The 14,121-nt window shown below is 40.3% G+C and overlaps 1 protein-coding gene across 3 annotated transcripts in view; it reads left to right on the top strand.

Moving 5' to 3' along the window:
* The first annotated feature begins 741 nt into the window (after positions 1-741).
* The window catches only part of GRB14 (growth factor receptor bound protein 14), a 105,084-nt gene continuing 91,704 nt past the window's right edge, over positions 742-14,121 (top strand). For 2 of the 3 annotated variants that reach the window (XM_032479588.1, XM_032479589.1), the window contains exons 1-2: positions 764-1,103; positions 2,358-2,490. In XM_032479588.1, the coding sequence (XP_032335479.1) occupies positions 913-1,103; positions 2,358-2,490 (324 nt within the window). In that variant the 5' untranslated portion in view covers positions 764-912. Of the gene's footprint in view, positions 1,104-2,357; positions 2,491-14,121 lie in introns of all 3 variants that reach the window. The other variant, XM_032479587.1, reaches the window with a different exon arrangement.

The raw sequence follows: 14,121 nt of genomic DNA, 5'->3' as shown, positions 1-14,121 counted from the left end.
GTTCAGCAGGAAAAGAATAGAGGCTTTAAAAGGTTTCCCAATCTCATTAAATGAGAGCTGCACTTATCAGAATAAAATTAATAATTTTTCTAATTCCTAAGACGCCGTCAGGTTTACTCATACCTCACTGAGAATTCTCAAACGTCTCAGTAGTTTTCTATAATGATTGTAATCCCTGCTGCCCTGGCCACTCCTTTCCCCTCGCCCTTGTCTTTAGCAGCGGAGTGGAAGGAAGAAGAGGCACGCGGGGCAAGGGCCGGGACAAACCTGGTCCCCTGGCCTCCTGGCACGGTGGCGCCTGTCATGGCGGCTCGGCGTCAGCTTAGGTGATCTCAGATGGCAGGTCAGGGAGAATGAAAGGGTCTGGGGGTCCGCGCTGCCCAGACCCTTGTCCCGCCTGCGGTCGGCTAAGCTGGCCCGTTGGGAGCGCCGGCTCACATGGGTCCCGCCTCCCGCGGCGCGGGCCCGCCCCGACCCTGAGCTCAGCCTCGCGCTCGGACGCCCACCTGGGGAGGCGGCTGCCCGAGCCTCGGGCACCAGCAGCCAGGCCACGGCACGGGCGGCGCGAGCCCCACGCCGGCGACCCCAGCGCCCCGGGCCCCGCGCGGAGCACGCCCGGCTCCCGGCGCCCTCCCCGCCCCCTCCGCGCCTCGCCCCGCCGCCCGCGGCCCCCACCCACCGGCCGCTCCTCCCCTCTCCCCACCCTCCTCCTCCGCCCCCTCCCCTCCCCCGCCGCCTCGCCTACTGCTCCGCCGCGCGTCTGAGCCACCCGGGCCCGGAGCGCAGGCGGCGAGGCCACCGCACCTGCAGCGCGCTCGGGCTGCCGAGCCGGCACCTCGCCTCCCGACGCCCGACCTTCTTCTAATCCCGCGCGGGGTCTCTCATGACGCCCAAGCCCCCTGGCCGGCGACAATGACCACTTCCCTGCAAGATGGGCAGAGCGCCGCAGGTCGGGCGGCTGCTCGGGACTCGCCTCTGGCTACTCAGGTGTGCGGCGTTGCCCAGGGGAGGGGCGACGCCCGCGACCTGGCGCCGGCCCCCTGGCTGCACGCGCGGGCGCTCCTGCCCCCTCCGGACGGGACTCGCGGCTGTGCTGCAGACAGGTAGGCAGCCCTCGGAGGGCGCGGGGGAGTGTCCTGGGTTGGCAGCTGGCGAGGGGGTGAGGAGGCGGTCCTCGGGGGTGAGCCATGTGCCCAGAGCTGGGCCAAGTTTGTGAAAGTCTCTGAAGACAATTCCCTTTGAGCTGGCTCCTACCGGATCAGCAGGACATTGCGATCTCCCAGCGCCTTATAAATAGCATCACCGTTTCATTGAAGCTCGGGATCTCTCTCGCTTCTGCCCATCCGTGTGAACTAGGAGGCCAGGCTCCAGGCTGACCGCCCCCTTCCTTTTTTCTTCGTGGTCTTGCGTTTAAAAAAATTCTTTTTCTTTTATATATTTAAAAAATCATAGAATAAATGAGTTCACCTCCCACATAGAGTCTTACAGCGACCCTGGAGAGGCAAAGCGCGGATTGACATTTGAGCAGTCTTGCTGTTCAGCAGGAAAGAATAGAGGCTTTAAAAGGTTTCCCAATCTCCATAGCATTCAGCATTAAGTGCCTGTAGAGTTAACAATTTTGCACATACTTTAGAAAAGAAAAAGCCTGCAGCAATACAAAAATCTATAGTCCTTTATATTCATACATTTAAATGGCACTTTTTTCCCCCCAGATTTTCAAAGTGCTTCAACTTCACTGAAGTTAAAATTACTCTGCAGTGGACTCGAGTACATTTATACTAGCAAGTTCTATTCACTTACCTCCTCAAAAACACTGCCTTGCAGTTTAGTATCTATAAGCACTTGAAAAATCAACAGACTGTGTGTGGGCAACATTGTGAATGAAATTTGAAGTGAGATGAACCACAGCTATAATTAATAAACCATAACTTTCAAAAGTTATTAGTAAAATAGAATAGGGATGAATTCACTAAATGTTTATGGACTTTGTCAATTTAATGGATACAAAACAGTGCCTAACTCCTCGGGATGATTTTTGCCTCAGTAATTGTGTAGTCTGTATTTCAGCTTCAGGAAAATTATCAAAAGTGCTGGAAATGGGGTTTCCAGGCCCAGTGATTTTTTTTTTTTTAGCCAAAAAAAAAAAAAAAAAGAATACTATGGAAGATTGATTTATATCAATTGACATGTTTTATTTTGACCCACAGAAAGTACATCACAGACCTTTGCTGTATACTTTATATAATATCAGTGTTGTCACAGAGTGGTACGTGCTGGCCTTAACTTTTTAATCGTGACAGAAATTATATTTTACATTCTGTTTTATGTAAATTACATCCTATGTTCTCTTGGTGTAGGAGAAAAAAGAAAGATCTTGATGTTCTGGAAATGCCATCTATTCCAAACCCTTTTCCTGAGCTATGCTGCTCTCCATTTACATCTGTGTTGTCAGCAGGCCTGTTTCCCAAAGCAAATTCAAGGAAAAAACAGGTATGCATTTTAAAATGTTCAAATTCAAAAATCTTAGGAGTTATACGTCCATTTAGTCTTTAAGATACTCAGTAACTTACATTAGTAACAAAGGATTAGCATGGCCTATTTTAAATAACTACTGACTGACATAGTTCTTTGCCATTAGTTTCCTTTAGGGTCTCAGTGTTCACATCTGTATAGTGGGAATGTTAAAACTTTCCTGTCAGGCTTTTGGGGTGGGTTAAACGAAAGAATATATGAAAGTACAGAGCCTGGGAACTATTATTATTCACATTGTAGGTGGGAGAGTTATATATGATAGTAGATGATGAATTGTAAGTCAACGTGAGATCAGTGGTATTGGGATGAGAAAGGGATTGATTGGTTCCTTTAATACCTTCCTTAACCTTTCACCTTTTCAACCCAAGTCAACCTGATTTATTAAAGGAAAGTGATAATGGTGAATCTGTGGTGAAAGGTGATTGGAGTTTAGGACTCTACAGGTCTTCTTTCATTTTAGTGAATTCCTCAGTTCGGAGGCTTCTGGCTGCAGAAAGCAGATGACTTGTAAGTGATGATTAGCTTATGGACTTAATTTTTATGATTTCCTTTCTTTTCAAGTTTCTAGTTTGGGACTGACTTAAGCAAATTAGACTTCAAGGACCAAGCAACTATGGGGAGATCCATCACAATTATATGTTTTTTTGGGGGAAAAAAATCTATGTATCCTAGGATAATCCCAGCTCTTCTGAATATACATCTGCCCAATTTTGAATCAGCAAAACAAAGAGAAGCTTCACTAGGCAAAATGTACCTTATTCTTGTAAGGGTAGTAGCAATAAATTTAAATGGTTAGGTGCTTGCAGTGAGGAGAGGCATAATGAATGGAGAGGAAAAGACAGTTGATTATTTCCCACATCTATTGTTCTCTTTCCTTTTTCCTGCACTTTTACTGCCTGTGATGGGTTCAGTAATGTGTGTTTATAGTTTTAGGAATGAAGGAACTACCCCCAGGAAATAGATGAATTCTTGATAACATACATCAATAGTAGAGACAGTAGAGGAGCATCCCATGGGATGTTGTATTTTGATGGACATCTGTTATAACAAGGCTTATATACTTGTTTTTTGGGGGAAGAGGGGTTGAAATTGAATTGGTACATGTGCTTTTCAGATAAGGATTGGAGAAAGTGGGAGTAAATATTCTCAGAGCAGAGGTATGTTCTGAATTAGAGTCTTTGGCGGAGGTGGCAAGTCCTTAAGTGAGTAGGACTGAGACTGTGGATGGGGAGATGATCAAGGAGGAGACTCTTTCTGGAGCTTTATTATCAGGGTGAAGTTTAAAGCCAGAGTGCTGCTTAAATGCCTGAGCCTTTTAAAAGTTTGGCTTTTGGGTTGAGATCTAAGATGGGAATATGAATGATAGATTTGTTTGTGCATCGTGGTGATGGAAAAAACTGATTCTGGATTGTCCATGTGATCCAGAATGGGAAAAGGAAATGCCTGATGATGGCATAATAGTCATTTGAGGAATTTAATAGATTGTTTCTCTATTTAGGAAGGGCCTGCTATGTTTCTTGAACCATCTTAGGCTCTGAGGCACTGAGCCAAGCAAAAATTCCATCCGAAGGATGTTTATCAAGGTGGGGCTTTGATTCGGGGTTGGGTTAGGAGTTAGGAGTTGAACAGAGGAAGGGGAGAAGAGGGAGAGAGGACTGGGTTTACTCTGACTTTAATTTCATGAATGAGCTCCGGGAGAATGCCTGTGTCTGTCAGATGTGCCCATAGGGTAGGGTTTGTTTTGAATAGAGAGAGAATAAGTGTTTTATGCTCAAGTTAATAGAGGGAGTAAAAAGAGAGAGTGGATCCAAATGTCAGAGTTAAGTCAGAGCATCAGTAGTCATCATCCTAGGGGAAGACATTTTACCTTGGGGAATGATAACATTTCTTCAGACCAAGTTTAGCAAATTGGCAAAAACGGGAAACGGGTGCCATGCTACTCTTGACTCCAGCTGGTTTCCTGCTGGGGCCTTGCGTCCAGTTTCCACAGTGACCTTCTCAGAGAACACTGCACCCTCAAAGACAGCTGGACTCTTTCAGGAGCAAAGAGTTCTGGCTTGACTCCTGGAGTCCCAAAGGGGTGTTCCCACCTGAGAAGTGTCCTTACTGCTGATCTCGTCCTTGGCCCAAAAGTTCGGGTCTCCCCGAGGAGAAGGATGTTCCAGAGTTGGGGAAGAGGAAAGTTCCTTTTTGCATTCTTTTATGGTTCCTTTTCTCCACCTAGACTTTGCATTTAGAACTGATCCTTTGTTTTTATTACATTTAGAACCAATCCTTTGTTTTCATTCCTTTGTATATGCTCAGTTCTTTGCAATGAGGGAGGTTTTGGGAACAGATGACTCTATGTAAGTAATTTTTTTCAAGCTCAATGTCTTTGTGACACAGATTACCCTTTTATAAGATGGTATTTCAGGCCCAATTATCTCTGACCTTCAGAGGTGATGTAAATGACTATTTTCGATAGGTTTCTATTATTTATGGTTGAAACGTTATAGGAGATGATGTCTTATTCTTTTATAGTCTCTTTTCATTTGTTTTGTTTAACTATTCCAGTAATTCTTTTCTCCCCATAGAAAAAGTGAAGAATTGCACTTGTTATTTACAAATAAATGACCAGAAAATTTGAAAGAATCCAGACTAGAAATGCTAAGTTTCACGTGGTCTTTCAAAATCACAGTCAAAATTCATTTTACAGGTCATAAGTATTTTTTTACAATTTGAGATATCTACATGATGCATGAGTGGTAAAATGCATTGAAGCCATAAGTAGGATATGCTTTATCTACTTTTGAAAATAAGATATCTTTTTGCAATATAAAAAGCATATAATACTGTAGGCTTTCAGTATTTTTATTTTAAAATAGGAGCTAGAATGACATAGAATCTAGATTCTTTATCCCCCCCTCCTTTTAAATAATACTGACTAGATATATTTCTTAAGCATATTTCTTTGTGTTTACCAACAAAGCAGATATAAAATGTACCTTCCATATACATGGTCCAGAAAAGTTGCTTGTGATTTAAATTATGTATTAAAAGTGACTTAACTTATGAATTTAGGGATCTTTCTTTTTTTTCTATTACTGATTGAAATTTACTAGGAAATCATACCCTAGCACTTATTATTTGAAGAAAGGGAAAGAATAAGAGATCTTTAGCCCTTGCCCCTGTAAAATAATCCATTCTTTTCTCGAGTTTGTCTACCCCCAGGTAATTTTTGTGCTTGGATCAGCTTGTGTAGTAGCTCTGGGTAATTGCTTTCCAGAACTATGCAGTGTAACTAGTCCAAAATAAAGCCTCTGAAGATTTTAAAGATAAAAGAATCACCTATGAAAAATAGTGTGTTGTGGAATGTTCAAGCTGGAAGAGATCTTTGAGATCATCTAGTTAAGTGCTCTTCTTTTACAGATGAGTAAGTTGAGGCTAAGAAATGCTATGCAGCTGATGGTGTCACAGCCAGGACCTGAAAACTGGATTTCTTGAGGCTTTGACAGCCCTCTTTTAGGGAGGTACAATTTCCACAGAAATCAAGAACCATTAGAGTTCTACAGTAATAAACCTGTATCAGTGTTGCTAGTTACAACCCTGCCCATAATACAAGAGCAGGGACAACAAATGGCATTTGGTAATCTTCACCTACGGACCTAGATTCCCCCTTTTTCCTTTCCTCTAGTCCAGCTATTTCTTTGTGTTTTTCTCTAGCTTGCTTCTCTGTCTTCTTCTTAAGATTGATATGAAAAAAATCTATCAAATAATTGGTTTATCGTCAAAAAGTTTTATTAGTATTATTAATAACTAGATTTTCTATGAAGTTTATAGTCCACAGTCACAAGAATGCCAGGAAGTGGGCCTGTCATGCACATTTTAAGATTTTTTTTTTAAAGTACAAAAACCGGAAGTGATTTGTCCTTGTTTCCACAGTTTAGATGATGGGAAATCAAAAAGAATGTCATTGCTGATTGTGCTTTGCCCCTCACCAACCTGTTTCTGGTATATTCTGTATTGAATTAAACCTTTTTGTATATCTCTGGAAAATAAAAAATGTCTTCCAAATAATTAAGAAATTATTTTCCACGTGCTCTGCCTTTGATTTTGTTTTCCTCTCACATGTCAGGGACTATCAAATGATAAGTTCATCTCTGTCCCTAAATTAAAGGGCCTCTGATGTCATTTCTTTGTTTTGTCAGTAATGATCTTAATTTGTATGGTGCTGAACCTGTGGTTCTTGTGTGGCTGTTGCGTTAACCAAATTCACATACTCGTTTCTCCAATATGCACAGAAGTAGAGGGCAGTGAACTATATGCCCCCATGGTCTCGTTTTCCGCATTCAGTAATTACCAACATTTTGCCTCATTTACTTTATCTGTTCCTTTTTGAAATTTTTATTGTATTTGTTGAAGCATTTTAAAGATAATCCTGGACATCCTGTCATTGCATATTTACCTAGTTTTGTATGCATCACTGAAAAGTATATTTTCTTATTTAACCAAAATGCCACTATTCCCTAACAAAAATATTAATAATTCCTTGGTATCATTTAAAATCATCCATAATCAAATTTTCTCAGTTGGAATGATACATGAAATCCTCAAATTACAAACTGGTTATATCTCAGAGTCTTTAAATGAGCTCTTTGGCAATTTAAATTCATTTTTAGATGGAAACAGCATATAAGTTGTATTTAGCACCCCCAGGCCATTTTACAAAATCCTACTTAATGTGAAATGAGATGCAAATAATATATATATGCAGAAAATATAATAGAAACAATACTTGCTCCTATTAGGGTTTCAAACTAATATGTGTTTCCATTAGCAGTCTGCTACTTTTGAATGTTGGTGCTTGATGAGTATCATTTTTCTTGGGAGGAGTTTGAAAACAACACAGATCTTTGTAGCAACATTAAAGTAGGCTTTATAACAGTACTTCTCAAAGTGTAATCACTGGACCAACCTCCTCAGAATCAGCAGGGATGCTTGTTAAAAATATAGATACTTGGGCCTCTTGCAAAATCCAGTAAATAATAATGTCCTGGTGAAGGGCATAGGAATTTGACTTCTTTTTGTTCCTTTTTGACATATGTACAAAATCAGGGGTACTCTGATTCTCTGCTGCTCTCAGACTCTGGGGCAATCTGACACTTGAAAATTGCAGACAATTTCATTTAGTTGAGAAAAGGTAGGAATGTTACAAATGGACTTTAGTTGGTATTTTATCCAGGTATTGATTGTTTGGAGGAAACAGCTTCACATGAACTAGCCTGAAAGGTTATGTTATGGTACCTGGAGGCCAAAAGTTCATTGACCCCGTGAGAGATTGGAATTGGGAATCAGAAAGTCAGCAAAAATCAAGGCAGCCATTTCCTCCATTCTCTTTCTTTTGTTTTCCCACAAACACAGCACAAAGTCTTTGCTTCTCCTAAATCCATTTCATCCTCTGACATTTCTCTGCAGCCTTACTTATCTTGATTGTGTGTCAGTGCTTGAGGTCCCAAATGGCCACCCCATTGGAATAAGTATTTCCTCCTATAAGTGGCTCGGTACTTGATAAGGGACTGGAGTCTATATTTGGAGGGAGTCATTAGCCCCGTGTGTCTAGCTTTTATTCAGTCAGCTGTGGCCAAGAGGGCACAGGGATATGGACTGCTGCTCACTGAGGAAGGATTGTGGAACAAATTCTGTGAGTAGGAAGTGTGGGTTCAGTAGGTATGACATATGGAGGTGGGGAGGAAACAATGGGCATCTAGTGCCCTAGGGGGAAAAAGTCTCAAACAAAAATTGTGGACAAAATTCTTATTACGTATGAATGATATATGATGACCTATCAATTAATCTGACTGACTCAGCCTGCACAGTTCACTGTGGCCAACTCCTTTGCCTCGAATCACTTAATTCACTTGAAGGGCATTTATTTGACAGTGGTTTCAATTGATGCCACCCTTCAGTGATGGTCATCATCCTTGATCCTTATCCTGACCTTGGCATCTGATGACAGGAGCTATCAACTTAGGATCGTCCCTACTTCATGGTAGTTACCTTCGTCTGAGGCAGAAGGCAGCTGTCTTTTCCTGTTTTAAAACTGAAACCCTGTAGCAGATCTTCTGCTTGTCAAGGTTTTATTTTCCAGTTTGAAGGTTGCCTCTAATTTTTAGTTAATTTGGAGGATACATTTGCAGTCCAGCTTTTATCTGCAATATGACTTTATTTTTCTTACTTCTTTGAAAGCTCAGCTTCTGGTTTGTTTTTCCCTAGGGGCATATATTATTTCTATCAAGAGAAGGAAAATTGAAGTCATTCATAGTTCAATATAAATGTGGGCCTTAATTAATGTAAGAAAGCTCTCTGCAGTCTTACGGATGTTGCTTTGAAATATTTCAGTGTCTATAGAATGGTACTAAACTCATATATATATATACACACACACACACACACACTGATGTGTATTTGAGCGAGGATAAGCAGACTTGGGAATTCTCTTTTTGGGACTCTAGGTAAAGGATAGCTCAATGGAGAACCTGGGAAATGGCCACCAGTCTTTGCCAAAGAATGGGAGCAGAAGGGAAGCTTTCAGAATCAATTTAGAAGAGAAACGGGTGAGCTGATACAAGGCGAGCATCCTTTACTTCTTGTCCTTCCCTTTGGTTCCACTCATTTAGTATTTTTCAAAGTCATGGAGAAAATAAACACAAGTAGGGGGATTCACATTCTTAACTAGTTTACAAATGCTTCTGTCAGTTCCAAAAGATCATTTATAGGCTGGCTGTTTATTCACATATATTTTTCCATAGATGTAATATTACTTGTGGTGGTTAGGTTGTTAGGGCAGTCAGTGAAAGTTCCAATATCCTGGGCATAATGTTTTAATATGGTGTCTATGGGAAGATGTGGGGCAGTATGATGGAACTGAAAGCTATTGGACTGGGAATCCACAAACCTAGTCCTGCTGCTGGTGAGTGATGTGATATGAGCCATTTCCTACACTTTCTGGGCCAGAGAGTACTACAATTTCATTTTATTCCTAGAACAAGTGACTCTAATAGCTCTTAAAATACGAATGATTCCTTAGTGTGCAGGTGTCTTAGGAGGCTTTTTTGGCCCCACTGGCCTCAGAAATTCCCTCTCAGCCTTTGTTCAGATCTTCTCACATAGTTACCACTCCTTCTGTGATAAAGAGAACATTTGGGTGCCATGGGGCAAGGTGCACAGGCACCACCTTTATGGAGATGATGGGGGCTATGTGGCGCTAGTTAAACTAGGAATTGTCCGTCAAAGTCTAGGTCCCAATAATAGAGAGTCAGAAAAGGTATCACATCTGGAAGAGGCCAGGTCAAGTGGTGAAATCGTGCTTGAACTTAGAAATAAGGATATAAGATTAGATATGAATATTTGAGAATGGCATAGGTTCAGAATGCACTTGGTTCTGCCTGGCTTAAAGGGTTTGCGGAGGTCGTAACTTCAAAGTCCTTCTCTAAAGTCTTCATGCTCCACTCTCAGGTCATCCGTTTGGTTGCCCAAGCCAAAAACCAAGGAGTCCTCTTTCTGGCCTTTTGTCAAGTAGTGCTAAATCTTTCATCACAGTATTCTTGAGTCCATAAACTTCTCTCCATCGCCACTGCTACCATCCCAACTTGAGCCACTGTCTTCTGATGTCTAGGAGCCTTGTCAGTGGCCTCCTTGCTTCTTCTTTAGCCCATTTGGGTCCATTTTGCATATACTTGTTAGAAATGAACTTTTAGAAATGTAGATCATGTTATGTCATTCCCTGGTTGAGAACTTTTTGATAGCTTAGAATAAAATTCAGAATTTTACTGTGGCCTATAGGATTCTATGTGGTTTGGCTTCTGTCTGGGTCATAACCCTCACCTCCATCCTACTCTTCATTCAGTGTACAAAGCCACAGTGGAGAAGCAGCTGTACCTGCCTGTGAACTTGGCAAGCTTTTCTCTACCTCAGAGCCTCAGGTTTGGCTGATTCCTCTGTCTGAAACCTTTTTTCCTGGTTCTTTACGAAGCTGACTCCTCTTTATTCTTTAGGTCTCAGCATCAGATTACCTTATCAAGGAGGCCTTTTTTTCACTAGTCTACCTAAAGTATTATCTACACTGGGTTTTTTTTTTTTTTTCTCCACCCTATCATGTATCCTAGTGTATTTCCTTAGTTGTACTTACCATAATCTGAATGGTCTCATTTATCTATTTGGTCTAATTACTGTCTTTCTCTCCAAATAAAATATTTTGGTTTCATTGTCTTTGGGTTCTTTGATTAAAAGAATTAATGAGTAAGTGGACTGTTAAAGATAAGTAGTTGAAACCAGTTTAACAAATTATATTTTGACGTATTTATTCTAATCATGATCAGTCATCATCCTCGTCTTCATCAAATTTTAAAACATATTTCTAATTTTATTAACAGATTCTATTAACAAAAATAAAATTATATCCTAGGATCTTGGACCAGTGAGATTTTAACAGTATGTATCTTTTGCTTTCATTACACATATAGGAAAGTTTGATTATGTGTAATGAAATGAATGGATGTATTTCTGATTTTAATCATTATTCTTATTTAATGGAATTATAAGTAAAAAGTACATGGTGAATTGTTAAAACCTTCAGCTTATTGTGTGTTAAAAAGCCACACATTTAGAAAAAATTAAGTGGAAGTATCAATTGGGTTTATAATACGAGTCTCTCAGAGCAAGGGTAAATGTTAGCAAATGTTTTAATTATTACCTATAAATGTCATTGGTGAATGATTTAGGCCAGTGCTCATGATGTAGACATGAGGAGACATATACCCCTTGGAAATACAAGAAGATTTTCCAAGAGATGTACAAACTCAAGAGATTTAAGATAACCAGTTTCCAGATCCTCATCTTCCATATGTACTTCTCCCTTAAACTTATCTTCCTGAGAACCCACTTATATTTATAGTAACCTTCTCATTTGGTGCATTACCCCGGGGCACGAAAACCTCCAAGGCATCACACACAGGGAAAGCTTCCTACATGATTAATCAAGTACCACAAATCAGGAGGAGTTCCTGTCTTTTTATGCCTTATATTTCTGTTAAGGGAAGACACGTTAGAAATGTGGATCTTGGGCTTGTGTTGAAATATTCTGAATTCAGATATATGATGGTGTAATGGGATAATAACAATTTTAATTTTTATTTTTCAATTTTCTTTTGTTGACCTCAGTTCTTCCTTCTCCTGACTGATGTCAAAGAATAGATAACCTCTGTGGGAGAGTTTCCTAAGAACAAAGCAAATGGCGCCTCCATGGGAAATACCGAACGCTGAAAATGGCCTTTTGTCGTGTATTTAAATGTATTTTCCACTATTCTCAATACTTGGGACACATCCAGAGCTGAAAGAAAACGTACCTACAAACACCTGACGTTATATAGGTTAGTGCTGCAGGTGAGGGAAGGTCCCCAGGAAACTGACTTGGAGCCTGCTGGGGCCCAGAGCTCTTGGGAGCAGTGCCTGTGGGAATGAACAGAGGGGCAAGCCGGGCTGCAGTGCAGCCACAGCAGAGGCACAAGCTGATTCCCTAGGACCTCGAGCTGGGATGGCCCTACAGGACCGTTCAGAGTTAGGGTAGAGAGGCTGGGCCTCCCAGCGAGGGCCTGACCTTGGGCTTGGTGGCTCTCTTCAGCTGAGTGCAATAGCAGGCAGGGAGGACTTAGCCAGGTCTTAGTGGCTGACACCCCGCCAGCTGGGGGAATTAATTGTGCTTCAGTCCTGAAGGGGACAGGTTTGGATGATGTGCTACAGCATCTGCAGTAGTTAGTAATTCTGATTATTTTAAGTGTAACAGAAATCCTTTTGTGAGACGACCAGATTTTTGAAGATAAATTGGATAAAACTCAAGGATATAATTTGTACATAATTTCTTTCAGATTTTATATGTCTTATTTAATATTGTGGTTAAAACCTATTATATCAAATGATATGAAATATTTATTCCAGTCAGTTCCCATCCTATTTTATCATAAAATGCTTTAATATTTTCTACTTTCTATTAATAAAATATACTAGCTGCTAGAGTAATTTTTAAAAGTATATGCCATTTGCTTTCATTAAAACCATAAGAAAATTGTATCATGATGAATACTACAACCTATGAAGTGATTTCTAATTTTATACTTACTTAAAAAAAATTATATCCAAAAGCAGAAAATCAAGGTGGAAATGTACACTCACCAATTACCAGAGGAATTCCATCCCTTTCCTAGCATTTTGTCATACTCCTCAGAACTCTGAATTCTGGGTGATTTTAATTTTGACTGCTTTCAGCTATTTCTCCGAAAAGATATAATCCATAATTAATTTTTAGTGTTTCTATAATTTTCTTCTCAGAATGCATATTGATACCTCTCTTTGAATTGAAAAGCGAAGTTGAACTTTGATAGAACAGAAGTCTGATTTGGCTGATTGATTTGAGAGTGAGGGCTAACGTTCCAGTTACATGGTTGACATTTTTCTTAAATTGAATGAACTAAATTTACAGCTCTAAACTTTTGATGAAAATATGTTTAAACTGCATTATAAGACAAAAGCATTTTATGAAAAAAACTTGGAAAGAAATCATCCAAAACCTTCATCAATATGTTGGTTTGGCCAAGGTGTGATAAAATTAACATTTTCCCACATACATTTCCAAGTGTTTTACTTTGAACAAAGTGCACTTAAGTGAAAGGGTACCACATCATTAATGGTAAAGCCTTGTTGATAAACTGTCCAGAAGTTGAGAAAGTGAATGAATCTGAGTAACAAATCTTTTCCAGGTCAGACGGTTTACAATTCATTGTTTTCAGTTGTATTATAAAAGGCCCTAATTGATTTACTGGATGATGGATCATTAAAAAATGATTTTTAGTTCAGATAGAATTCGAAGGTTGACATTGCCTTCTACCACCTCTGCACTCTTTTCTCCTTCACCCAGCTTAACTTTTCTCTCTAGCACTTGGCATCATCTGGCATATTATATGTTCACACATGTATGTGTTAATTCTCTGCCTTTGCCCACTAGAACATAAGCTCTGTGAGGGCAGGGACTTTGTTTTATATGCTACTCAGTCTCCAGCTGATAGAGCAATTCCTGGCATTTCATAGTCCTCAGTAAATTTTGCTGAATAAAAGTATAAATGAATGAAAGAGTGCATGAGGAAGGAGTGGAGGAAGTAATTATAAATGGAAGCAATGAGGGAGTATTTGAGAATGTACTGATAGTTGAATATAAATGATAAAGAGTAGGGAAGGAAATTTAGGAAAGTGAAATGTAGTTTAGTTACTGGGAGGGGTCTGATGTTGTTGGATGTAAAAAGAGATCCTCGTCAGGATATTCCTAACGTTTGAGTATTAATTTACCACTCTGAGCACATTCTAAATTTGGATTACCCTTGCTCAGAATAAGTGCCGTTCTTTGTCTCTTTGGTCCCCTTGTAAGCATTTTCAGTCTTACTGGCCCATGTGTGCCAGTTAAAAAGCACGTATGCTTTATGGGACTGAGTCCAGTAAAAGCTTTTCAATCAACCCACATTCACAGTGGAAGATTACTTTCATTCTCGGGAAGGGTGACATATG

This window comes from Camelus ferus, chromosome 5, assembly GCF_009834535.1.
Source record: "Camelus ferus isolate YT-003-E chromosome 5, BCGSAC_Cfer_1.0, whole genome shotgun sequence".
Taxonomy (NCBI): Eukaryota; Metazoa; Chordata; class Mammalia; order Artiodactyla; family Camelidae; genus Camelus; species Camelus ferus.
The sequence above is the reverse complement of the archived record's forward strand: the minus strand, read 5'-3'. Positions and strand labels throughout refer to the sequence as shown.